Source organism: Eurosta solidaginis, chromosome 1 (genome assembly GCF_040869045.1).
Source record: "Eurosta solidaginis isolate ZX-2024a chromosome 1, ASM4086904v1, whole genome shotgun sequence".
NCBI classification, from domain to species: domain Eukaryota; kingdom Metazoa; phylum Arthropoda; class Insecta; order Diptera; family Tephritidae; genus Eurosta; species Eurosta solidaginis.
Genome location: NC_090319.1, coordinates 267,233,924 through 267,261,779, shown reverse-complemented (window position 1 = coordinate 267,261,779; position 27,856 = coordinate 267,233,924). Strand labels below are relative to the sequence as shown.

Genomic DNA, 27,856 nt, shown 5'->3' with positions numbered 1-27,856 from the left:
AACACAAACAGATCGAAAAAAGTAATCGGTTTCAAAAGAGTAGTCGGTTTTTATATCCGTTGTAAAAAAGTTATTGATTCTAATATAGTAACCGGTTTTAAAACAACACCCGTTTTCAAAAAAGATTCGATTCTAAAAAAGGAATCAAAAAATGATCTCCAAAAGAAGTAAAAGTTTCCAATAAATAACTTATTTCAAAAATTAATGATTCACAAAAATTACCGGTTTTAAAAAGTTTAACCGGTTCAGAATTTATTTTAGTAAATAAGTAAGTCAACAATTTACTTTACGTTTGAACCAGCTGAAAAATATTAACCTTTTCAAAAAACTTAACCGGTTAGAACAAGTATTTAATTTGTTCTAGAATATAAGCCAGTTCAGTGAAAAAATGAATGAATGATGTCACTTTTCGCTCGAATTGACTTAAAAATTTGGGAATTTGCTTTTATTCTTTTTTTTTCTGTTTTTCTACACTTTATTTCATTTTTGACAAAAAAATCCATACGAATTGCCACTACCATGAAAAAATTAACGATTTACTGTATTTTTGTAACAAAAATTTTAATATTTTCGGTTAAAAGATATTAACTGGTTCAATAAATTCACGGGTTCAAACAGCCTTTTTGTACTTTTGTGAAAAAAATTTTAAATTTTTTTGGTTTGAAAATATTTGCCGGTTCAAAAAATTACTGGTTCGAAGTAATCGGTTCCAGAGTATAAACCGTTTCAGTATATATTTGAGTTAAAAAATAAATCTATCAATTCATTCTGTAACAAAATATATGTACACTATATTTTTGGTATTTTTTTTTTATAAAAGACACAGCAGGTAGAGTCTCTGATTTCTAGCCTTTTTCTTCACATTAATTTTCAGTTTCCTTTCGCGCCCAAAAATTTTCCTCTGTCTTAGATTTCTATTTCGAAGACCAGCTATTAGTGCGTGGTTTCAAATGTTTACACATTTGTTCAACCCTTTTTTTTGTAGTTTCTATGCGAAATACTATCATTCAAATACCATAATAAACTCCTTACCTGTATGGCGAGTTCAAACACAAATCGCGACACTCATCAATGCTGTTTATATCCTGATACACAGAGTCCACTGTCTTCAAAATTTTTCCAGAAATACGTTTGAATTCACACAGTTTGCTCGGTTCTTCAGCACAATGGTTCTCCAAGTAATCAGCGCCATCATAGGGTTCCACATTGTTAGCGCCAGTGAGTGTGATACGATCCATATCCGACAGTTCACACAAGCCAGAGTGACGATAAAAGTTTGCAGACCTGGAAGAGAAAAATAAAAAATAATTACGAATATATACATATACATAAATTTGTTGGATAATTGACCAAATTTATTTGCTATATTATTTCCCTGAATGCAATAAATAGAAATATGTCCTTAAATTGTTGAAAAAGGATAAAGTACCTACGGGATTATTAACCCAAAACTGGGGTGTAATTCGCAACAGTCTCATTCGGTATGCTTTTCTTTTAAATTTAGAAGCAAAAAAATGGATCTTGAGTGGGTCATGAGGACAAAACGAAATACTTGCTGTCCTCGAAGTAAGAATCGTCACATTCCCGCCTTGGCAGCAGTTGACGGTTATAAATTCGAGACTGTGAAGGATTTCGTCTCTTTGGGAAGCATTAACAGCAAAACCAATATCAGCTTCGAAATCAAACGGATGATAACTCTGGCCAATAAATGTTACTTTGAACTGGTCACGCTTTACAAGTCGCTATCATATGTGCCCTAATTTATTGCTCGGAATCATGAACGATGTCGAGAGAAGATGATATGGCTCCTGTGGTGTTCGAGAGAAAAGTTATTCGGACTACTTATGATCCTGTCCGTGATACCGACGGCGAGTATCGAAGGAGGTATAATGATGAGCTGAATAATCTTTACGCAGATATGTTAATAGTACAGCGAGTAAAAACTCAAAGGCATCGCTGGCTAGGTCATGTTATAGACTGAGTTGGGTACTCTTGGTGTTTCCGATTGACGTCAGTAATAGCGACATAGGGAAAGCTGGAGTGACTTATAACGAAACGGCCAAAATCGCTTAGGCGGATAAGTGCCGATTCACAATGATGATGATGATGGTTTCCCCGATTTTACATGAAATTTATAAGCATATCTATCAGTGCGCCACCTAATTAAAAAAGTTTAAACATTAATGCAAGACTCGTAGTTGATCTCAAATTTTCGATCTGTGCAGCATCTAGCGTTATTTTCCCCTCAGTATTAGCCATAATCCGTTGAGTTTTATACCTCCGTATCACGTTCAATCCTCACGGGAACGCTATGAATTGTTGGGACACTTCAGTATCATAGTCATAGACATTTTTGTACATATGAATTATGATAAGCAGATTTTGCATTTAAGGCTTATAGCCAAACCGCGACACTTAAGTATTTGTGTTCTGTTGATTTTCCGAAAGTGTGGATAAATTATGTATATTGAATGATTTTCCGTCATCCCTTGTCAAATTTGGTATTGAAACCAAAGTATGGCATAACTCCTAAGTAATGCTCAGCTTTGCACTTTATTTCACCCCGCGCGCCAGCTATTAGTATTTTCTTACTCGTTATCTTAAGAGATAAACAAAGCGCTGTTTCGATAAGGTAGACCGGTATCTCAAATATTGTGTGGGTGGATCACTTCCTCAGTTACAAACTATTTTTAGAGTGAAAAGTGATCCCAGCCAACACTAGTATAGCCGTTGCCGCCGTGCATACGGGACTAGAATCACCTATTGAATTTTGGTTTAGCTACCACAGATTCCTTGGTTAATTTGGACATCAAATACATCGCTTCAGCATTCAGCAATCCACCTGATTTTTGAGCACTGGCTCACCATTCTTGATCAACTGGTTAGTTTGGCCATCAGCATCCCTTGTACCGGTTCACAAGTTATTGTGGAGGTTAGTTTCAAATAGGCCAACCATTCACCGACCCTCCAATTGTTTTGGGCATCGGCTCAGCATTAACCGATGCATCGGTTACTTAGACATCGGCTCATTATTCAACTATTCAACATTTATTTTGGGCATCGCCTCACCACACACCGGTAATTTTAAAGACCAGCTCAACATTTACCGATATAAATTCGGCGCAGCATTAACATGTCTATCGGGTACATGGACATCGGTTTACAAATCACCGAAATTATTTTGACAAAGGCTCACCATTAACGGGTTTAAGAGTTTTTGGATAGCGCCTCGCCACTCACCGATCTACAATGTTGGCATAAACTCACATTTTCGGTTCAGTGCCTATTTAAGACATTGGCTTACAGCTCGACAACCCACCAATTGTTTTGACACTAATACTCACACACTGATCCATCAATCCACTATACAGCCCTCACAATGAGCCACCTGTTCAGGTATGGTTGGTTGGTTCACCGATTCCGCCTGGAAATCTGCGGTATTCGTACATGTACTCACCCTTCACCCTTTTTACTAGCTTTTTTGGAAACCGCTATTCATCCACCAACTCCATCGAGCGCTTGGGAACCATACACAAATTTTCCTTCCGCCTATCCTACCCCACCAACAACCGATGATTTAGTAAAATACCGACAAATTTCAGTTGTATTCACTATTCTCCTTTGTCTGACTCAAATGACATAAGGAAATGAGGCCTACTAGACTTTGGATATGCTGATTATTTGAATTTTCGATGATAAAGTGACTCATTTATACGACTCAGCTACAAATAAAACAATATCTACGGTGCCAACAAAAATTCACTTTATCACTGTTTGCTGCATTTCCAACCATAACATCAGCGCTTCATTTTGCCGCATCATTCCCTATAAACCTCAAAGGCATTCAGCATCACAGTCTCATTACGCTTACTCACCTGCATGTGAATTCAGTTTCACCCAAACACAATTCCAAGCAGTCACGGCGCGAGTAGACTGTCTGGCTCGATTTGATATGATCCTCAAGACGATAACCTTGAACGCGATCGATGCACCAGGCCTTTGAGCAAGGACGTACACCCAAACAGGATTTTTGTGCGTAAATTGTAAAAACTGGAAATTGTGAACGCGAAAGTGAACCTGAAAAGAAAAACGAAATAAGGAAAAACAAAAAACTAAATTAAACCAAAAAGGCGTAGCACATTTAAGAAAAAAAAAAATGTTTATAAATATTGTGAATGTATGTGAGCAATGTAAAAAACAACATTACCAAAAAAAAAAATAACAAATAACAAATAAGCTATCGCACAACTAAGCATGCAACAAAAAAAAAGTGAATGCGTCACGCATGCACGCACTTTATATAACGGTAACTTTCGTAGTCACGCGGCATCAACATCGCAAACGTAGCGAAACATTTATTCTACGCACACGTCCATTCGCTGCAAAGGAATAGGCGTGAAGAAATTACTAGCGTGCAACGCCAAAATACTTTGACAACAGGCTGCTGCACTGAAGCACTAAAGTGGCAGTTGCCAACAACTACAACCAACTCAACACAGAGAAGCGGCGCTCCTTGTCAGCCGCGACAAACTTAGGCGAAAAAATTGTGCGTTAGGCCTATGCAGTCGTTATATATTGAAAACGAGACGAAAATGTCAACAACGCCACAAAATAAAAATAAACAATATTCGCAATATTTAAAAAGCAATCTTAAAACAAGTAAGGAAGTTTAAGAGCGGGTAAGACAAAATATTATATACCCAGCTGATTCGGCCTGGTCGGAAATCAATATTGACCGTTTATATGTATAATAGACTGAGCTGATTTTGCATCATATCTTTATATTTTTGATGCTGAATGCTAAAAACCTTCCAATAGGTCTCAGAAGTCATTTCCCAGAGTTTGGAGGCGAATCTCGAAAATTTACCCGATGCGAGTGTTAGTTTTTTACCACTCCATTTTAGAGCTTCCTTGCAGAGAAGGCGGGGATAGTTGATGCTAAAAAATGTATTCCATAATAGGCTAACTATATGTTTCCGAGGAAGTTGGACACGATGCCGGTATTATCTCTACAACCAATATATCTCCCAAAAATCACGAAAAATTTACAAAAAAAAAAAATACGAAAAATTGGCAATTATGAATTTGAGTGCTAAAATAAAATTGTTTAAAAATTGTTTTCCCAACATGTAATACTGCATAATGTAGGAAATTTGAAGGGCTTTGAGATGCAAAAATACTTAAATACTTAAATCATCATAATACGAAAAACAGTAATATTAAGTGTCATCGTAGCAGGAGCTACGTCCTTACCAAATGTTCACATGATATAATCTTCTTTTCACATGGGCGCGCCCTTTTTTAAACTTTATAAAACCTGTACCTTTCGTCACCTTAACAAACTTTTTAACTTCAGCTATATTTTGTTATAAATTATAGCATTTTTCTACTTTTTTGAAACTTTCGATATCGAAAAGGTGGGCATACCTATGTTCAAATTTTGAGCATTTTCAGTACCAATCAATTTCGGATCCCGAAAAGCGAGTGTACCAAATTTAGTAAGGACTTCTCAATTTAAACGACAACCTTAACATTTCCTTCTTTTAATTATGGGCGGTGTCCCATTTTTCGATATAAAAAAGTGGGCGTGCATGTTTTCTATTTTTCGATATCGAAAAAGTGGGCGTGATTTAAATCTAATTTCGCCTTTTTTCTATATCAACACATTACTGAATTACTCTACATGGTGGTTTATCTTCATTTTGGCTCAATTTATCATTGTAATGAATGAACCGAAGAATAGAGGAACGGCTTGTTATAGAAAGTGGGCGTGGCTTTTTTCATAGAAAACAATTATTGCTATAAATAAATTTCCACGCCAAATATTATGAATACTGTTAAATTTTTTATCGATGGCTTCAGGTGTATTTTAGCGAGAATAACAAAAAACGGGCGATGTCATGCTCATTTTCGAAATTTATTCAGTTTCGTACTTTGCACCATTATATCACTACAGGTGTTGAATACTTATATAATTTATTTAAAAGCTTATAAAGTTTCTAGTTCTTTGTTAAATAAGAAAAAAAAATGTAAATGGGCGTCGTTGTCAAACCGATTTTCATTAGTATTTTGTTAACTATAATCTTATGTTTATATCCGACTATGCATACATTCAACATGATATATTTAACGGCTTTTGATGTCCGACTTGCAAAACGTCGAAAATATATTTATTTAAATGTGGGCGGTGCCACGCCCATTTTCCAAAATTTTACAAAAATTTATTTTATCACATAAAGCCTATATTTTTTCCCATTTCTCGAAATTTTCGATATCGAAAAATTGGACATGATTTTTGTCCGATCGCACCTATTTCAAATTGCACCAAAATCCTTTTCGACACTCTTAATTGTGATACATGGAAGTATATATCCATTTTCGATATCGAAATGGGCCAGATGGATATACGTTTCAATATCAAAATCTATTACCACACTAATAATTTTGATATACTTAGTCTATATCTAGTATTTTAATTTTCGAAATTTTTGATATCGAAATATTGGGTGCGGTTATATATCCGATTTTGCTAATTTTTGATTTCAATCTCTTCTTCGGACGGACGGCTATGGCTCAATCAAAATTTTTTCCCACACTAATAAATGAAATCCACTTCTATATCTACTGCTTCCATTTCTCGATATCGAAAAATTGGGCATGGTTTTCGTTTAATTTTACCCATTTTCAATACAAATGTCTTCTGGAAATTAGCAGGAGGATATTGTTCAATCAAAATATTTTTCGGTATATATAAATTTTATATATGATAGTCAGTGTTCATCAATGATTTTGTATTTTCCGATGTCCTAGACATTAGGACGGTTATCGTATGATTTTTAACACTGACGGGGCAACAAATATGGCTTATAAAAAGCTTTTTCACCAATGCTAAATTTGTTGCATGAAAGTCCATATACATTCGAAATTTTTAAATTTTTCGATATCGAAAAATAGGCATCGCTATAGTCCAATTTTGCCAAGTTACTGTATCAATTTATTCTGAGAACAGAACGCCTATGGTTTAATCAAAATCATCTTCGACACTGATAATTTTGATATATTGAAGTCCTCATATATTTTTTCCATATCGAAAAAATGGACATTGTTATCAGGTGATTTTGCTTATTTTGGATACCAAAATGTTTTGACGACCGACGGACGAATAAGGCTTAATAAATATTGTCGTCGACACTGATAATATATTTATGTTTAAGTTTATATCTATTTTACATTTTTCGATATCGAAAAAGTAGGCAATGTTATCGTCCGATTTTGCTATTTCTTGAAATAAATCTACTCAGGCGACGGATTGGCTGATATGGCTCCATCAAAACATTTTCGACATTGACAGCTTTGAAGCATTAAAATCTTCATAAATTTTTAGCTTTTCGATACCGAAAAAGTGGGCTTGTTTATCGTCCGATTTTATTTAGTTATATTCAAGATCAACACATATATATTTTTTGTGTGAATAAGTTATAATTTTTTTTCTTATATCGAATTTTTCGATATCGAAATGTGGGCATTGGTATGTCGTGTCTGATTTTACTCGATTTCAACCTGTTCGGTGCCCAAGAAGGCCACGCTATAAATTTTGGTAATGACATTTCAATTTTTTCTAAGCTAATCATATTAATGAACAGACGCAAGTAGGGACGAAGACTTCATAACCAAAATATTGCTCGAATCTGTTGATTTGAATATATTCAATTCTATATCTACATATATCAATTCTTTTATACACTTACAATCGCCCCACCCCTCGCCACTTTATCCGTTTAAAGTTATAATACCCTGTGCACCACATTACAGCGGGCTATAAAAAATTGTGCCAATTGTAATAAAACATCGAAAAGATTTTAGTAAAAGAATATGGCGCGAAGAAGAAGGAAAGGCGTTGCTGGCATAAAAACCTGTTGTTTGTTGTAAGTTAACTCATTGCCACACATACGTTGCCTGTTGCATGCTGCATGTCACACATACATACAAAGAAAAATATATGATGGAGCGCCTTTGGTGCCTTCATTCATGGCAGCACATGGTTTTATGCGTAAAAAGTTGGTGTATGCGAGCACGTTAAATGCGCGCTGCTTATTATACAATGCAACAACAATAAAATACAAACACATGCGCTCTACAATTTAGCACAATCAATTTACTATAGTTTAGCGTAAAGCAAATAAAGAGAAAACAAAAAAAAGCATACAGCTCCTTTCGTATTTGATCTATTTTTATTTTTTTCAACAGCAACTTTGTTACGATTTTGCTAAAACGAGTTCGTTATTGAAGTCTTTTGTTTTATTTTTTCACATTTGTGTTGAAATGCAATACTTTGCACATTCTACTTAACAGCTATCGATTGCACTCGCAGGCACCATGAGCACAAATACCAGTTTGGCGGCCCACAATGCAATATTTTTACCGCTCTGTAATAAATTTATACAAACATATATACATACATTCACATATCTATTGTATTTTTATCAGTATTATGTTATTTTGGCGACGCTTTGGCATTTTTTTATATTCTTTTAGCAGAATCCGTTTACCCACTTACCTGGCAATACATCAGCGGTAGTCTTGAATAAAACACAAAGACCGGTCTCATAATTAACTGCACTGCATGATTCGTTCACCTGGCATGCATCTAAGCAATCAGTAAGCATCAATATGCCGGGCAGCGTATCAAGTAATTTGGTTGGCGCCGAGAGAACGTAACTGCAAAAGATAGAAACAAAGATTTGTATAAGGTTGTCATTGAGTCAAATTGGGGCGTATGGCAGCACCAAAGAAGAAAGAAGCAGAAAAATGCATAGCAAATTTTTAAGTGCAAAATTAACAAAAATAAAAATTGTAGAACAATTTGTTAGCACATATACCGGTATGATGCAGCATGTGGCGCATTCAACAGACATAATAATAAATTAGGTTATTAGGAATTTTTACGTAATGCAAATTTTGTTACATTTGTACAATCATTTAACATCAGTGGTGTTTTAGATTACAGAGTAGTCTACAGGTGGTTAACAGGGGTACCGTTCCAACATGTGTTTGGTTAACATCAAGTGTTGTGCTCGTATCACATTAATTCTTTTCAGAAAATGCATATGATCGCTTCAGCATCTCCTTAAAAAGGATAGAAAAGCGAAAACCTATAATCCCAGAAGTATGTTTGAGGAAGACTGGGAAACCTTCAGTTGTTATTACCGTAGAGGAATGACACTTATCAATGACGCTGACAACTGCGTACAACAAACAGAGCTGGTCCTCTGAGAAGATTCAAGGGAAGAGCATAGCTGCCATGGTGGAATTAAATGTTTAGCCTTCTTAGAGGGCAGGTAAAGGACATGTTTAAGCTGGAAAAAGTTACGGAATGCTAAGACGAATATGGAGATCTGTTTGGGATCTATAAACATGAAATCAGCAGATCTACGACGGTTCCGTTGAAAAAATGGCGGAACTGAGGAAAGTCTTATATTAGGAAAAAAAGACAACGGGGAATAGTCAATCAGTAGTGAAGAGTCCCTTGAGATGTTACTTAACACACACTTCTCATCAGAATTTGATGCGGAGGAATTGTTTAGTCTCATCTATACTCCAAGTACGGAGCCAGTAGTAACAGAATTGGTGACCCAGAATTGATTGGGCAATAAAAACGTTTGGAAAGTAAAAATCGCCGGGTCTACATGATGTATTTTCTGCTTGGTGAAACTATCTTTGGAGAGCTTAGAACAATATTGAAGGGCTGCAATTTTCATTCAAGGTTCGAATCATTCAAGGTTCGAATCGAGCTCAAGGCCAGAACAATAATTTTTTTCTAATGATGATTATTGTTATTTTTTAATTTTTCTAAATTTGAAAAACTGTATTTTGTTTTTGGAATAGTAAGTAGAAAATTTTTCAGACAACCTGCCATAGCTGCGCAGATAGATCCATTTCGAAGGGTGCCAAACCTTCATCATCAGTACGCTTTAGGCATTCTGCGCTAACCATTTAGCTATACAGCGGGCTGCAATTTTGGAAAAAGGATCGAGTATTTTTCATGCCGAAAGCAGAAAGAGCCAGTCATCTGTAGGCGAACGACTACAGGCCTATTAGTTTGACATATTTTCTACTCAAATATACTCAACACTGCATTCCATAAGATGGCCCTGAATATAAAGAAAGCCCTGGACTATCAAGAATGCGCCCTAGGTGTTTCTCTGGACAATGCCGGGGACTTTCAACAATTTTTCGAAACGAGCAATCATCGGCAGTCATAACTAGATTGAAGTACTTCCGGCTTTACCAAATTGTATCGACTTCAGGTTAAGCTGCAGAATCATTACTTTGCAATGAGGCATATGCGAGGTTACAAAATCTATAAACAGAGAAACGCTGCAGGGTGGGGTTCTATCACCAATGCTGTGGACACTGGTTATCAACCAATTTCTTAGGCGTTTCAACAAAGGACGAGTCAAAATCACGGCGTATAGAGAAGACGGTTCAGTAATCATAAGTGGTAGGTGTCTACCAACAATCAGCCCTCTGATCGATCAGGCCCTTTGGGATGTACTTGCTTGGACATTTGGAGTGGGGTTAACCGCTAATGCGGAAAACCCCGATCTAGTATTATTTACTAGGTAATATAAGGTCCCCAATTGAACTAAGCTTAAGTTTGGAAGCGTAACCATATAAGAAAAATTCAGCACAAAATATCTAGGAGTTACTCTAGAAAGTAAGCTGTCATGCAAATTTCATGTGGAGGAAAGAAACTTTCACATCAAACCGAAACTTTACTATGTGGTTCTAGTTCTGGTGGACAGCATCACAAAAGGTACACTTGAGGGAGCTTGCAGGTTAGCAATGACTACCACAACGGGAGCCCACCTGCAGACCTAATGACCAAAGATATTATGCTATCAACAGCAACAAGGTATGAAACCACTGAAAAGCTTGAGTGCAGGCAGTATGACCACAGAAGTATATCGCATTTAATTACTGGGTAAACATAGTACATAGTCCCACGCCTCAGTTTTAAATAGATCATGGGCCCACAATAGAACCGGAGGGTTGGCGCAGGGGTGCCAAAGTGGCAGAACGTACTATACACGTGTATACCGATGATTCTGAAAGCGTCGAGTCTGCTGCTGTGGGTCCATAAATAAGTACATCCTACTGACTGCCTGCCATATCAATGCAGTGTCTTTTATGTGAAAATTGTAGCTGTGAAATAAGTAGCGGAATAGCAAGTTTGCTTAAGCCGTGGTTGCTTTAAAATATATATTGATAGTCAGTCGGCTGCCAAGGCACTAATTTCAAACAGTTCTTCATGAAGAAGTGTCCAGGGTTTTAAAGAAGCATTAAAGAGACTTCGAGCATGCCGAAACATACATTTTTACTGGGCTTCGGGTTATAAAGTGATAAAAGGTAACGAAAAGGCCGATGCGTTTACAAAGAATGTTGCAGAACCCTATGAATCGACAGTAGATGTCCTTATCTGTTCGAGGGAAATTAATAGGGCTACAAAATTTCTAAGACCATATTCTGGTGCCTAATTTGGAACCATTCAGTTTTTGTGAGGTCATTATTTAGTGGGCAGTTCAACCAAACCTAACGCCGAAAATATGAAACAACAGGGAGGCAATTTTTATCAAATTTCGTGAACTAAATATATTGTTTTTAATTCTCATGAATTTAAGAAAAAATTTCCACGAATTTTGTAACCGACACTATGCAATCAAATTTCAAAAACGTTTTCGAAAAAATCGAATTTTGAAGAAAAAATTTCGAAACTTTCGAGCTCTTTTCTGGAATTTTGAGAATTTTTTCAAGTACGCAGTTTTTTAGCCCAATCAATTTTAGTCTAACAAAGTACAAGTAGTATGTCTCTCAAAACTCACATTGATTTTTTAAAATTTTTTTCACGTATGCTGTTTCAGATTTTCTTCTTCTCTTGGTAGAGTATATACCTTATTTTTTTATATGGAAGAAAATCTGAAACACCCTTCGGAAAAAAATGTTAATAAATTAATACAAATCTAAAGAGAATTATAGATTGCTAAAACGAATTGGGCTACAAAACTGCATACTCGAAAAAATTCAGAAAATTTTAAGTAAAAAGTTCTAAATTTTCGTAAAACTTTTTGAATTTTTTCGGAATTGTTTTTGAGATTAGTTTGCAAATTGCCAATTCGATAAATTTTTGGAGTGTTTTTTTTAAATATCGAAAACAGGTTTCACTGGCTGGTTAATAAAGACCTCGCATAGAGTGAATATTTCCATAGTGTTACCAGAGATCTCGAGATTTAATGAAGGAGGTTTAATTAACAAAATTTGATATAAATTCCCACTCCGATTTTCGTGTTCGCTGCTGTGTCTGACTAAGTTGACATCTCATACAAAAAGTGATTTGATATAGTTATATAAAATGTATGTCTTATTGTATTGACACAATTGCCTTTTATTTGACCACAAATTTCGCTTTCATTTTTACAACAAAAAGTTCACGCTCCCTTTTTCAAGCCACCATCTGTCCCCAACTAAATAAAAAGATTGCGTTCTTCTATATTTTAACAAAAATACTATAAACTAATGACGTCCAATGAAAGTTTTGCTATTTTACCATCCACAAAGACGTCGGAACTTAATAATCTAACGTTAAAGTATATAATGAAAGACTATTTAATGTAATAATTACAGATCATGAACTTATAAATTGTGACATTTACAGCACTTAAAAAGACAGCGCTTTGTTTTATTTATCTCATCCTCAATTTTTCTCAAGATATTTTAATCAACTTGTAAAACGAAATCGACTAAAGCAAAAGTAACAATGACCTTAACTGACTAAAAACTACAAAAAAAAAAAACCGTTTGGATTTTTATAAAACAACAAGACTAGAGGCGTAGTAATGGGATAATTATTCAAATAGCGCTCGAAACCGAAAATAAGAATTATGCTAATCTTTTTAAAAGATGCGATTTAGTATGCGTAGTGGGAATATTTGTTATTTCATTTAGTGAAAGTCGGAAAAAAACTTTTTAAATATATACACTAGGGTGGTCCTTATTTCCAAAATGTTCTTATTCTCGATCTCCCCCCCCCCCCCCCCCCCCTCCCCCAGAAGTAATGAAAAAGCTTATAATTTGTATGTGCAAAATTTTAGGCCAACCAACAAATAATTAGAAGTTACGCAAGGAATTTTTACATTTCTTTAGTCCTTTCAAAAGAGCAAAAAATTAAAGACATAAAAATTATTTTGAAAGTGAAAACTGTTTTTAGGATAAAAGAATATGAACACTTGAAATGTTTGAAATTCGTCCTCTTTCGGAACTTCAAGTTCCTTGCGTAAACTTTTAATCATTATAGATTGGCATTAGACTTTGTATATATTCGTTTTTCGTATACGCATTTTTCTCGGGACTGAGATCCTAAATCCAACTCTTTTCTCCATACAACGAAAGGCAACCCTAACACACAAATATAAAATCCAGCGTAAAAATTTAATACCATTATTTGAAAAAAAAAAAAATATATATATATATATAGTTGCATAAGAAGGAAAAACTAATTGAATGCTACATACGAGTGATATATCAAAACAAGCTCAAAGTGCATTCAGGCTATGGCTGTAATTACTTACGTATTCGGGTACTTTTTTTGAACCGGAACAGCTTTTTCAAAACCGGGTGTCTTTTGGGAGTCGGGTACTTTTCCAAAACCTTTTTCTTTTTATTCTGCTTTTTTAAACTAGGTACATTTTTGGATTCGTGTACTTTTTTAGAACCATGTACTTTTTAGAATCAGAAACACATAATTCGGTAGTTTTTCGGATCCGAGTGTATTTTGAAACCTGGTACTATTTTAGAACAGGATACTTTTTCGGAATCGGATGCTATTTAGGAACCGGATACTTCTTCGGATTCGGTTGCTTTTAAAGAATCGTTTTCTTTTTTAAACCAGGTACACTATTGGATCCAAATTTTTTTAGAACCGGGTACATTTTAGAATCAGGAACTTTTACACAATTGGTTTGTTTTTAGTTTTTTTCCGGGTGTATTTTGAAACCTGCGGCGGCCGCCGTGGTGTGATGGTAGCGTGCTCCGCCTACCACACCGTATGCTCTGGGTTCAAACCCCGGGCAAAGCAACATCAAAATTTTAGAAATATGGTTTTTCAATTAGAAGAAAATTTTTCTAAACGGGGTCGCCCCTCGGCAGTGTCTGGCAAGCGCTCCGGGTGTATTTCTTCCATGAAAAGCTCTCAGTGAAAACTCATTTGCCTTGCAGATGCCGTTCGGAGTCGGCATAAAACATGTAGGTGCCGTCCGGCCAATTTGTAGGGAAAATCAAGAGGAGCACGACGCAAATTGGAAGAGGAGCTCGGCCTTAGATCTCTTCGGAGGTTATCGCGCCTTACATTTATTTATTTTTTTTATTTTGAAACCTGTTAATTTTTTAAACAGAAATTTTCGGATCCTACCCTGATTTTGTGTATCTAGGTACTTGTTTGGGTACCGGGTACTTCTTCACAGCCGTAAACTTTTTCGGATTCGAGCACTTTTTAGGATATGCTCACAACAATTGTCCACTAGATCTTGGTCCAAAGAAGAGTTCCATATACATAAACATACAAGTGGGATCAATGTAAGCGCGTTTGGTAATGCGAAATTTTAAATTTAAGTACCGAAACTGTTTTTTAACTGACAGATAAACCCTAATTTTTTCTTTTTAAAAGGACCCTAAGTATATTAAAACCATAATATCATATTCCTTGAGACGCTAGAAAACTCTTATTGCCATAAAAACATCTTTATTAGCACATTTCATGAGAATTCATAATTTTTTATTTTTTATAATTAACTAAAGAGGGGCGGAGATACTCCCGTTTTCAATTTTTAGTTTTTTTTAATTCCCAAGCTTTCATCCATCATAGCACTACTGAGGTGGGATGTCAGTAAAAAGTGGTTGAGTCCGTAAATATGTGAAATTTTTTGTTCAAATTATATTTGAAAAAGAAAAAGAAAATACTTCAAAGTAGGCGTGGTCGGTAATCAATTCTACGAGTTTGAAAAACTTCAATATGATATTTTTAAAGCCTTTTAGTTTACAGCATGGAAGCCTCTTATATTTTCTTCTATTAAATGTAAGGGGTACCGCACCTATTTGCCAAATTTTTACTAAATTTAGATTTTGCGCCTTAAAGTTAATCCAGTCGAAATTTTCCCACAATAACTATCAGTTTTTGTTGATGCATTTTCCTATTTTTTCCATTATCGAAATGTTCCATATAGAAAACGTGGGATTGGTTGCAATTCAATTTCGCTCATTTTTAAATGCAATATATTCACCCCTATTATGGTTGTCAACGTCAACTGTCGCTTCGTATCAATATCAACATCACGTCGTATCAATATCAACGTCGCGTCAATAAAATTCTGGTATTTACTTCTTCAATGTATTGACGTTGACGTGTTATCGATAATTTCAAAGCAAAACTACGATCCTTATACTTTTGATAATTGTTTATTTACAAGTTGTTGTGCATAAAAAGTGTTTAAGTTTTGTTTAAAGATTTAAAGATGTTTTTTTACGAAAGTTCGATCTCAAGCGATGAGGAGAGGAAGGAGATGTTGCTCCTCAGAAGAAGCGAAATGCGCCAAAGATCTCAAATATTCAATTTGCCAGATACGAAGTGAGTACCATAACTGCTCATTGCAATTTCTATTAGTGCACAAGCGAAAATTACACGCTAAATATAAAGAACTTCTTTCTAAACTTTTGTGAAGATATTAGTGGATGATTAAATTTCCCATTAGTACACCAAAAACGATTCTACATCCTAGAGCGATGTGTACTAATGGAAAATATAATCGAATTGTTAGATGTTTGCTAAATTGATTCAACCACCTTTCATGTTTATGTTTAATTTATTTCAGATTTGTTGATTATTTTCGGCTAAGCAAAGAAGCTGTCAAATTCGTTCTGGAGAAAATCGTTCCATCAATGAAAGTAGCGAAGCGAACAACAATTATTTCTATTTCTTATTTTCATTTTTTTTATCCATTTTCCTAAATTAAATAAAAGCTAAACAAATAAAGTGTGTAAAAAGGTATAATTCAGAATTATTTTACCAAATTTTTACAGCAGAATATTTAATTGAGCGCTTGTCGTCACCAAAAACTGTGTTGACAGATTTTATGTTGACACGCGTCAATAGAATATCAATATTGTTGTAGTCAATACCAAAAAAGCATCAACAGCTGTCAATAGTTATCGACATTGACAACGCCGATACCATTTCATGAGCGTCGACACTATTTTTGACAATATTGACTTGATATTGACAACCGTAATAGGGGTGATTATGAGTTCAGATAAGAGCGCTTACGGAGTTCGTGTAAGGTGTCCTTACTTTTGATAAAGTTATCATGTTAACATTCATGTCATATCGTTCAGCTAGTCGGTTGGTATAAGAAGTGGGCGTAGCTTTAAACTGTTTTCTCCATTTTTTTAAAGCAAACAGTTATTGTTACAAAAAAACAAAGAATTCACAATTTTCATTCGGATTGGTAGATTTTTGTTCGATTTATGGTTTTGAGGATATTATTAGAGACATTTTGTCAAAAAGACAGATCCCTGCCCATTAAATTTTTTTTAGTAATCATACTCAGCTTTTCTTGAAATTATTAAAATTTTTCTCAAGACTAAACTTAAAAATGTCTTCAAAAGTGGGCGTGGTCGTTCATCGTTGATGACAGTTTCGTTCCAATGTTTACATAATAACAAAAATCGTTTGTATCTGTAACAGATTTTTAGTAAGCGCTTGCAAAATCTTAAAATTTCTCTTTTTAAAAGTAAGCGGTTCCACGCCCACTTTCGGAAAATTTTACTAAGTTTCTATATAGCGTCATATGATTTATTGGCTCACCAAGTGTTATTACTTTACCGGTATTAGGAAAATGTAAATCAATGGTATTCTTTAATCTTTGAAAATTTTCGATATCGAAAAAGTGGGCATGGTTATTTTCTGATTTTATCGATTTTCAATGCTATTTCTATTGTGTATAAGTCCAAATAAGACCGAGTACCAAATTTGGTAAAGAAACATCAATTTCCTCGCAAGTTTTCGAGTTAAGCGACGGACGGAGGTGGATTAATCAATATCTTTTTTGAAGCTAATAATTTTGAGATAAGTTTATGGCTAGGTCTTTTTTATACTCAGTTGAGCAGAGCTCACAGAGTATATTAACTTTGATTGGATAACGGTTGGTTGTACAGGTATAAAGGAATCGAGATAGATATAGACTTCCATATATCAAAATCATCAGTATCGAAAAAAAATTTGATTGAGCCATGTCCGTCCGTTAACACGATAACTTGAGTAAATTTTTGAGGTATATTGATGAAATTTGGTACGTAGGTTCCTGGGCGCTCATCTCAGATCGCTATTTAAAATGAACGAAATCGGACTATAACCACGCCCACTTTTTCGATATTGAAAATTTCGAAAAATCGAAAAAGTGCGATAATTCATTACCAAATACGGATTAAGCGATGAAACATGGTAGGTGAGTTGTATTTATGACGCAGAATAGAAAACTAGTAAAATTTTGGAAAACGGGCTTGGCACCGCCCACTTTTAAAAGAAGGTAATTTAAAAGTTTTGCAAGCTGTAATTTGGCAGTCGTTGAAGATATCATGATGAAATTTGGCAGGAACGTTACTCTTATTACTATATGTCTGCTCAATAAAAATAAGCAAACTCGGAGAACGACCACGCCCACTTTTTAAAAACTTTTTTTTTTTTAATTCAAATTTTAAAAGAAAAGTTAATATCTTTACAGTATATAAGTAAATTATGTCAACATTCAACTCCAGTAATGATATGGTGCAATAAAATACAAAAATAAAAGAAAATTTCAAAATGGGCGTGGCTCCGCCCTTTTCATTTAATTTGTCTAGGATGCTTTTAATGCCATAAGTCGAACAAAAATTTACCAATCCTTGTGAAATTTGGTAGAGGCTTAGATTCTAGGACAATAACTGTTTTCTGTGAAAAAGGGCGAAATCGGTTGAAGCCACGCCCAGTTTTTATACACAGTCGACCGTCTGTCCTTCCGCTCGGCCGTTAACACGATAACTTGAGCAAAAATCGATATATCTTTACTAAACTTAGTTCACGTACTTACCTGATCTCACTTTATATTGGTGTAAAAAATGGTCGAAATCCGACTATGACCACGGCCACTTTTTCTATATCGAAAATTACGAAAAATGAAAAACAATGCCATAAATATATACCAAATACGAAAAAAGGGTCTGAAACATGGTAATTGGATTGGTCTATTGACGCAAAATATAACTTTAGAAAAAATCTTGTTAAAATGGGTGTGACACCTACCATATTAAGTAGAAGAAAATTTAAAGTTTTGCAGGGCGAAATCAAAAGCCCTTGGAATTACATATATAAATAAATTAGCGGCACCCGACATATGATGTTCTGGATCACCCTGGTCCACATTTTGGGCTATATCTCGAAAACGCCTTCACATATACAACTAAGGGCCACTCCCTTTTAAAACCCTCATTAATACCTTTAATTTGATACCCATATCGTACAAACACATTCTAGAGTCACCCTTGTTCCACGTTTATGGCGATATCTCGAAAAGGCGTCCACCTATAGAACTAAGGCCCACGCCCTTTAAAAATACTCATTAACACCTTTCATTTGATACCCATATCGTACAAACAAATTCCAGAGTCACCCCTGGTCCACCTTTATGGCGATATCCCGAAAAGGCGTACACCTTTTAGAACTAAGGCCCACGCCCTTTTAAAATACTCATTAACACCTATCATTTGATACCCATATCGTACAAACAAATTCTAGAGTCACCCCTGGTCCACCTTTATGGCGATATCTCGAAAAGGCCTCCACCTATAGAACTAAGGCCCACGCCCTTTAAAAATACTCATTAACACCTTTCATTTGATACCCATATCGTACAAAAAAATTCTAGAGTCACCTCTGGGCCACCTTTATGGCGATATCTCAAAAAGGCATCCACCTATAGAACTAAGGCCCACTCCCTTTTAAAATACTCTTTAACACCTTTCATTTGATACCCATATCGTACAAAAAAATTCTAGAGTCACCTCTGGGCCACCTTTATGGCGATATCTCAAAAAGGCATCCACCTATAGAACTAAGGCCCACTCCCTTTTAAAATACTCTTTAACACCTTTCATTTGATACCCATATTGTACAAACAAATTCCAGAGTCACCCCTGGTCCTTCTTTATGGCGATATCCCGAAAAGGCGTACACCTTTTAGAACTAAGGCCCACGCCCTTTTAAAATACTCATTAACACCTATCATTTGATACCCATATCGTACAAACAAATTCTGGAGTCACCCCTGGTCCACCTTTATGGCGATATCTCGAAAAGGCCTCCACCTATAGAACTAAGGCCCACGCCCTTTAAAAATACTCATTAACACCTTTCATTTGATACCCATATCGTACAAAAAAATTTTAGAGTCACCTCTGGGCCACCTTTATGGCGATATCTCAAAAAGGCATCCACCTATAGAACTAAGGCCCACTCCCTTTTAAAATACTCTTTAACACCTTTCATTTGATACCCATATCGTACAAACAAATTCTAGAGTCACCCCTGGTCCACCTTTATGGCGATATCCCGAAAAGGCGTACACCTTTTAGAACTAAGGCCCACGCCCTTTTAAAATACTCATTAACACCTTTCATTTGATACCCATATCGTACAAACAAATTCTAGAGTCACCCCTGGTCCACCTTTATGGCGATATCTCGAAAAGGCCTCCACCTATAGAACTAAGGCCCACGCCCTTTAAAAATACTCATTAACACCTTTCATTTGATACCCATATCGTACAAAAAAATTCTAGAGTCACCTCTGGGCCACCTTTATGGCGATATCTCAAAAAGGCATCCACCTATAGAACTAAGGCCCACTCCCTTTTAAAATACTCTTTAACACCTTTCATTTGATACACATATCGTACAAAAAAATTCTAGAGTCACCTCTGGGCCACCTTTATGGCGATATCTCAAAAAGGCATCCACCTATAGAACTAAGGCCCACTCCCTTTTAAAATACTCTTTAACACCTTTCATTTGATACCCATATTGTACAAACAAATTCCAGAGTCACCCCTGGTCCTTCTTTATGGCGATATCCCGAAAAGGCGTACACCTTTTAGAACTAAGGCCCACGCCCTTTTAAAATACTCATTAACACCTATCATTTGATACCCATATCGTACAAACAAATTCTAGAGTCACCCCTGGTCCACCTTTATGGCGATATCTCGAAAAGGCCTCCACCTATAGAACTAAGGCCCACGCCCTTTAAAAATACTCATTAACACCTTTCATTTGATACCCATATCGTACAAAAAAATTCTAGAGTCACCTCTGGGCCACCTTTATGGCGATATCTCAAAAAGGCATCCACCTATAGAACTAAGGCCCACTCCCTTTTAAAATACTCTTTAACACCTTTCATTTGATACCCATATTGTACAAACAAATTCCAGAGTCACCCCTGGTCCTTCTTTATGGCGATATCCCGAAAAGGCGTACACCTTTTAGAACTAAGGCCCACGCCCTTTTAAAATACTCATTAACACCTTTCATTTGATACCCATATCGTACAAACAAATTCTAGAGTCACCCCTGGTCCACCTTTATGGCGATATCTCGAAAAGGCCTCCACCTATAGAACTAAGGCCCACGCCCTTTAAAAATACTCATTAACACCTTTCATTTGATACCCATATCGTACAAAAAAATTCTAGAGTCACCTCTGGGCCACCTTTATGGCGATATCTCAAAAAGGCATCCACCTATAGAACTAAGGCCCACTCCCTTTTAAAATACTCTTTAACACCTTTTATTTGATACCCATATCGTACAAAAAAATTCTAGAGTCACCTCTGGGCCACCTTTATGGCGATATCTCAAAAAGGCATCCACCTATAGAACTAAGGCCCACTCCCTTTTAAAATACTCTTTAACACCTTTCATTTGATACCCATATCGTACAAAAAAATTCTAGAGTCACCTCTGGGCCACCTTTATGGCGATATCTCAAAAAGGCATCCACCTATAGAACTAAGGCCCACTCCCTTTTAAAATACTCTTTAACAGCTTTCATTTGATACCCATATCGTACAAACAAATTCTAGAGTCACCCCTGGTCCACCTTTATGGCGATATCTCGAAAATGCGTCCACCTATAGAACTAAGGCCCACGCCCTTTTAAAATACTCATTAACACCTTTCATTTGATACCCATATTGTGCAAATGCATTCTAGAGTCAACCCTGGTCCCCTTTTATAACGATATTCCGAAAAGGCGTCCACCTATAGAACTAAGGCCCACACCCTTTTAAAATACTCATTAACACCTTTCATTTGATACTCATAGAGTACAAACAAATTCTAGAGTCAGCCCTGGTCCACCTTTATGGCGATATCTCGAAAAGGCGTCCACATATAGAACTAAGGCCCACGCCCTCTTAAAATACTCATTAACACCTTTCATTTGATACTCATATCGTACAAACAAATTCTAGAGTCATCCGTGGTCCATCTTTATGGCGATATCTCGAAAGGCGTCCACATATAGAACTAATGCCCACGCCCTCTTAAAATACTCATTAACACCTTTCATTTGATACTCATATCGTACAAACAAATTCTAGAGTCACCCCTGGTCCACCTTTATGGCGATATCTCGAAAAGGCGTCCACCTATAGAACTGTGGCCCACTTCCTCTTAAAATACTCTTTAATACCTGCCATTTGATACGCATATCATACAATCACATTCCAGGGTTTCCCTAGGTTCTTTTTAAAACATGGTGATTTTCCCTTACTTTGTCTCCACAGCTCTCAACTGAGTATGTAATGTTCGGTTACACCCGAACTTAGCCTTCCTTACTTGTTAATATTGCAAAGCACCGTTAGCCATTTAAAGTTAAAATACCATGTATGCAGCTAGAGCTGAGTATAATAAGGAGCATTTGATGAATCTATTTAAGTTATATTTCTTACAAATTGAAGCGCCTCATATTATTCGCCTTTTGCCATATGAAATAAACTTTATATAAGTGTAAAATATATATAGAGTGGTACCTATAAGAAAAAATGTCCAATTTTTTGCAGTCTCACTCCACACCACATATTAATTTTCTTCCTGATTGGAGACGGTTAAGGGGCATCGTGAAGTTGTTAAAATTCATATTTTATTATATTGAATCTCTTTATGTCGTTATTTAAACTCTTATTACCACCGATCAGGACCAAAATTTATATGTGATATTTTTAACCTTAATATTACCATTTGAAGGGATAAGTCTGGGACCTTTACTTTTAATAACCACCCTAATGTACGTAATAATTGAAAATATCATCAAACTATAGCACTCTAGCACTTCGCTGCCTTTATTTGTACAATTTTTTTTTACTGGGTGCAACATAAAAAAAAAGCATAAATAAATTTATTGCTCCAGATTGTGTCACCGGATATTGAAAATTCTATATTTTAACTCTGCACTAGCATCAACCAAATGCAGCCATTCGCCAGCTGATTTTATTTATGATGATTAGTTAAATCTGGCCTACATTATGATTTTGTATTTCTGACTTTCCGATGAATGCATTAACGATGCTCCATAAAAATTTTATTATTTTAATTCCTTCTTGTTCTTATTTTAACTCTTCCCCTTTCACGTTCGACAGACCCATATCATGAAAACTGCCGCTGTCTAATTACTGCCATCAAAATATTATTCTATTAACTCGCTTCCTATTTGACAAGTTTGCACCTAATTTTTCTTTTCAGTCTCTCCCTTTTACTTACCCAGTGATTATCTCAAATCCAATCATATCCGGATCGCATTCGTCTTCAATTGGTGACATTGTTGCCGCTGCACCATCTATTTTACCTTCAGCCGAAGTGGATGATGCTGCTGCACCAGTGCCGCCTGTGCTTGCTTCCGATAATGGTGTCATTGGTTTAGGTAATTCATTACCGGTTGCATAGCCAGCGCTTCCGATTGTGTCATCGCCAGCAGCGTAATTACCACTACCAATTTGCGTTGGCGTAGCTGTGGTGGAGCTCGTCCCCTCTGCAGCTGCAATACTCAAGCTACTTGGTGTATGTGATGTGCTGATGAGATTGGTTGGTGTAGTGGCAACAGCGGCAAGCGGTTGAGGTGCTGTTACAATTGTTGCGGCACCAGCGGCTAGACCAGCTCCAAATACTGCCGCTGATGGTGCTGCTGCTGCTGCTGCTGACTGTGCTGCCGCTGGTGCAGGTGCCACATTTGTTCGGGGAAATGTTTTCGCCGGTTTAACCGGACGTTTGGTTTTACGCGCCGCGGATGCATTGCTTGCAACCAACATAAAAACTATGAGGTAAATTGTACAGCGTCGTAAAAACATATTACCGCTATTTAATTGATGGTTTCTACTATTATTATTGAAGAAAATGTTATTGTAGTTGGAAATGTTGTTATTGCTGTTAATTTTTCCGTTTGATGTTCTTGATGCCGTTAGAGTGCTGTCGTCTGAAAATATTTGAAAAGAGTAGAGAAACAATTGATTACTAGGTGCGCTTCAGGCCAGAATTTGTTGTTAATATGACAAACTTGAATTCAATAAATACATACTTAAAGTACTGTGCAACACAATAGCAACAACAAAAAGTTATACATTGCCTGACTAATATAATAAATAAGTATTTTGCTTTGGAGAATTAAAGAGATACGACTGAACAGACGATATTAAACACCTTTAAGCTTGCTTATCATCGCCTAAAAATCGAAAATTTCATATAAAAAACCAAGTTTTCTTAAATCGACATTTGGTTCACGACAAAAAAAGAGTACTACGTCCCTTCGCCTTTGGAAAAGGGGGGGGAGGTTCTTAAGGGTTTTAATTTTTTGACCGAGCATAAGAAAAATATGCTAATTTTTCTTTTTAATTTCTTGTATTCCGGCCTTTTAGTTAATATATTCAAAGTATGTTTGAGCTCTAGGCCAATATATACATATGTTTATTAAAATACAGCAAATGTGTTTAAACAATGTATATTTATTTGTCGAATGGTTTGTCTTGCCAATATTTCGACTTCAATCTGAAGTCATCTTCAGGACTGAAAAAAAACGAAAAACATTTATAGAGACATTGGTACATACATACATAATTATACAATTGTCGCAAGTGCCAACTTACACTTATGACTGCACCTGGTCGACTAACTTTATATTTTATATTTTAACAAACAAGGGTAAAAGAACATTAAAAAACATAAACAATAAAATACAGTAATCGTAAACAAATTTTTATACAAACAACAATACATTAATTCTCCAACCGTAAGCGACGCTCACATCAGCAGCAGGTGAACAATTGTGCAAACGAAGTCACACTCTTATTATAAGCCTTTTTTGTTGTTGTTGATAAGTTCTCTATAGGCGTAGGCGCAATGGTCTGTGTCTGATTTGAAATTTATGCGTTTGTCACTTGGTGTATTTATTATGTGTAACATTTCAAGTATATAGCGTTTATTGCTGTTTCTCTCATGCTGCATTATTGTTACATTTTCCAAGTCGGGAGAGTGTCCAGTGGTTCTACAGTGCTGAGTTAAAGCTGTCTTATTGTCATTAGGGTTGTCACGATTTTTGATATTTGATTTATGTCCGGAAATCCTCGTCTTCAATTTCGATTTAGTTGTCCCCACATATACTTTGTCGCATACGTGGGACCCGTCGCCATTACAATTAATTTTATATATAACGTCCGATTTATCAAATTTCTCTATTCTGCTTTTCGTATTGCTAAAAATCCTCCGTTGCAACGTATTGTTGTATGTGAAAGCTAATTTAAATTTCTCTCTGTCATATATGTTTGAATATTTTATTCTATTAGACAGACCAGATCAAATGTGGTCGATTTATACATTTTCTTTGTATCATTAGTTGGTTTATTTGTATTTAATTTTACGAAATAATCTCTTATATAGCTCTGTATTATATGTGTTGGAAACTCATTATTCTCTAATATGTTTTTTATTGCTTTTATATTCTCCTCGTGGTAGACTTCATCGCTAATGGAGAGAACTCTTCTGACAAAATTCTTGGCTGTGTTGACTATCGTTGCCTTGTCATGATTCGAGTTATAATTGATTAGCCTACCCGATGCAGTGGGCTTCTTGTACCAATCAAATGAAAGTAGGTTATTCCTTCTTATTATTAAGGTATCTAAAAATGACAGCTGTCCATCAGTTTCGACTTCAACAGTAAACTTGATGCTCCTATTGTATCCATTCAAAATATTAAGCATATCTTCCACGGCATCCGTTTTTACGATGGCGAACAAATCGTCCACATATTTCGTTAATAAACGTGGCTTGTGATGTGAATCTTCTTCGAATTTCTGTAACAAGTCTTCCATCACAATATCCGCTATTACAGGAGATGCTGGTGACCCCATAGGCATTCCTGACCGTTGCTCATAAATTTTATTGTTGAAACTAAAATATCTATTATCTCTTATGCAGAACCGAACCATATTCATAAAAAGTTCCTTCGTGAGATTTGTATGGTTCTTTATATCATCCCACTTGGAAGCTATAATTTCCAAGGCATGATCTACCGGGATGCTTGGAAATAATGAGACAACATCAAAGGAAACGAGACTCTCGTCGTCAAAGATGTAGGTATCTTTAATTTTGTTCTTAAAGGCGATAGTGTCTTTTACGTTATATTTAGATGTTTTAGTTATATTTTCAAGGACATTGACAACATATTTACATAACTTGTATGATGGGGAATTGACAGACGAACAAATGGGTCTCAATGGTAATCCTTCTTTATGGATTTTAGGTAAGCCATACAGTCTTGGCGCGATGGCCGTTTTGGTTATTAATTGGTATTTCCCTTTCGTATCGATCATTTTATGTTTAAATAGTTTCTCTACAATTTCATTATTTTTTTCTTGAAGCTTATTAGTGGGGTCTCGTTTTAGTACTCTGTAAGTGGAAATGTCGTTAACCATCTGTTGTAACTTCTTTTCATACTCATCCTTATACATTAAAACCGTAACATTGCCTTTATCGGCATTCAGAACAAGTACATTTTTATTGTCTTTTAATTTTTTTTTTTAATTTTTCTTTTTCATGAAAATGTAAAATTAACATTTGGTTAACATAAGGGTCCACGAATAAATAAAAACCATACTACGTCCCCAACGCAAATTTTTGGGGTAATACAGGGACTATTTTCTATATCAATTTCAGGTAATTTCTGGAGTATTCGGGGATAATTTAGGGATTGTAGGGTTTATAATTTTACTGTATTTTTTTAAAGTGTGTTAAAATTTAAAAAAAATATATTTAAGTTGTTTTTGAATTGTTGCATCAAACAAAGAAAATTTTTGATTATTAATATTAATATTTTTTGTATTGAAATAAATGGATTCAATATTTCATAAAATCTAAAAAATACTAATAAGTACACCACAGGGATCATTTCGAAATACTTTTTTTTTAGCAATTTTTGTATAATTCCGAAGCCATTTCGAGGCACTTCTGCAAGAATTTAGGTATTATTTAGAGATAAATTTGGTACTGTTTTGGGAAAGATGCGAATCCCACTCCCGGAAGAAAAGGCTTTTAGGAGATTTACAAGGTATAATCGAAACAGCTGTCACCTTGCTCATTCCGATATCACGTTGTATAAAGTTTTCCCAAATTATTAAATAAATAAAAAAATTAAAATTTTTTTCAAATTTCGGGTATTTACACGATTATTTTAGATCTATTTTGGGATAGTTATGAAATTATCTTGAGATCATTTCGAGCTCATTTTCAATTATGTTTAAATCATGAATCATTTTGGAACTATTTAGAAATCATTTAGCAGGGATCGAAAAAGTTCTTTTATGAATACCAAAAATTATCGGAATACTTTATTATCGGACTATTATCATTATCGGACTGTTGTCGGTGTATTGTCTGTTTTTATCGACAAATTATCGCTTTGTTATATTATTGGTGACTTATTGACATTTTATCGGTTAATTATCGAAATTAATCCAGCGTTTATGGTATAATTAAAAAAAAAAAAACCATTAACCTGCCTTAGATTGAAGACCTCGATACATATACCTTCACACAAGATATAAAAAAATATAGTGAGGCAGAGATCCTTGAAATGAGTTCGAAGAGCTTCAAATGCACGTATGTAGAATAGTCAATGGATGGCCGCAGACTTCAATGCATGAATATACTTCTCTAGGTTAAAAATATCATGAGATGATATACTACCGATTAAATAGGTGGCTTCACCCTTTACCTATGAAAAAGTGCAATTATCTCTTCTAAGCAATATCGATTTGTTTACAGTAGAAAGAAACCGCTTGCGTTAACTTTTAGGTAAACATTTCTCCATACACTTATTCCACGTAACTAGGCAACATAAAGAAATACAAGACACGCTTTGGAATCAGCACCATTCCAACCGCAGAATTCGCAAAGAAGAAATCAAGTAGTAGAGGCGGAGTTACGGATTGGAGACACTGTCTCTTCAACCGGGGCAACTAAAGCCATCTCAGGGTAACATCCTCGCAAATTATTGAGGGAAATAAAAAAAAATGTTCATAAATATACAAAAACAAATTTTGTAGTCAAACCAAAAAAATGGAATTAACAAAAAAAAAAAAAAAAATAACCAAAAAAAAAGTAAAAAGAAAAACCTTCAAAGTCAAACAAGTTAATAGGGGTTTCAGTTCCAGCTAATTCAACGCCGTACGAA

At 35.4% G+C, this 27,856-nt stretch overlaps 1 protein-coding gene across 4 annotated transcripts in view; it reads right to left on the bottom strand.

The window, feature by feature from the left end:
• Positions 1–27,856, bottom strand: part of LOC137237262 (uncharacterized) — a 207,698-nt gene that overhangs the window by 21,180 nt on the left and 158,662 nt on the right. For 3 of the 4 annotated variants that reach the window (XM_067760684.1, XM_067760686.1, XM_067760685.1), the window contains 4 exons: positions 22,900–23,608; positions 8,558–8,718; positions 3,876–4,077; positions 1,033–1,284 (listed from right to left, as the gene is read on the bottom strand). In XM_067760684.1, the coding sequence (XP_067616785.1) occupies positions 1,033–1,284; positions 3,876–4,077; positions 8,558–8,718; positions 22,900–23,483 (1,199 nt within the window). In that variant the 5' untranslated portion in view covers positions 23,484–23,608. Of the gene's footprint in view, positions 1–1,032; positions 1,285–3,875; positions 4,078–8,557; positions 8,719–22,899; positions 23,609–24,238; positions 24,926–27,856 lie in introns of those variants that run through there. The other variant, XM_067760687.1, reaches the window with a different exon arrangement.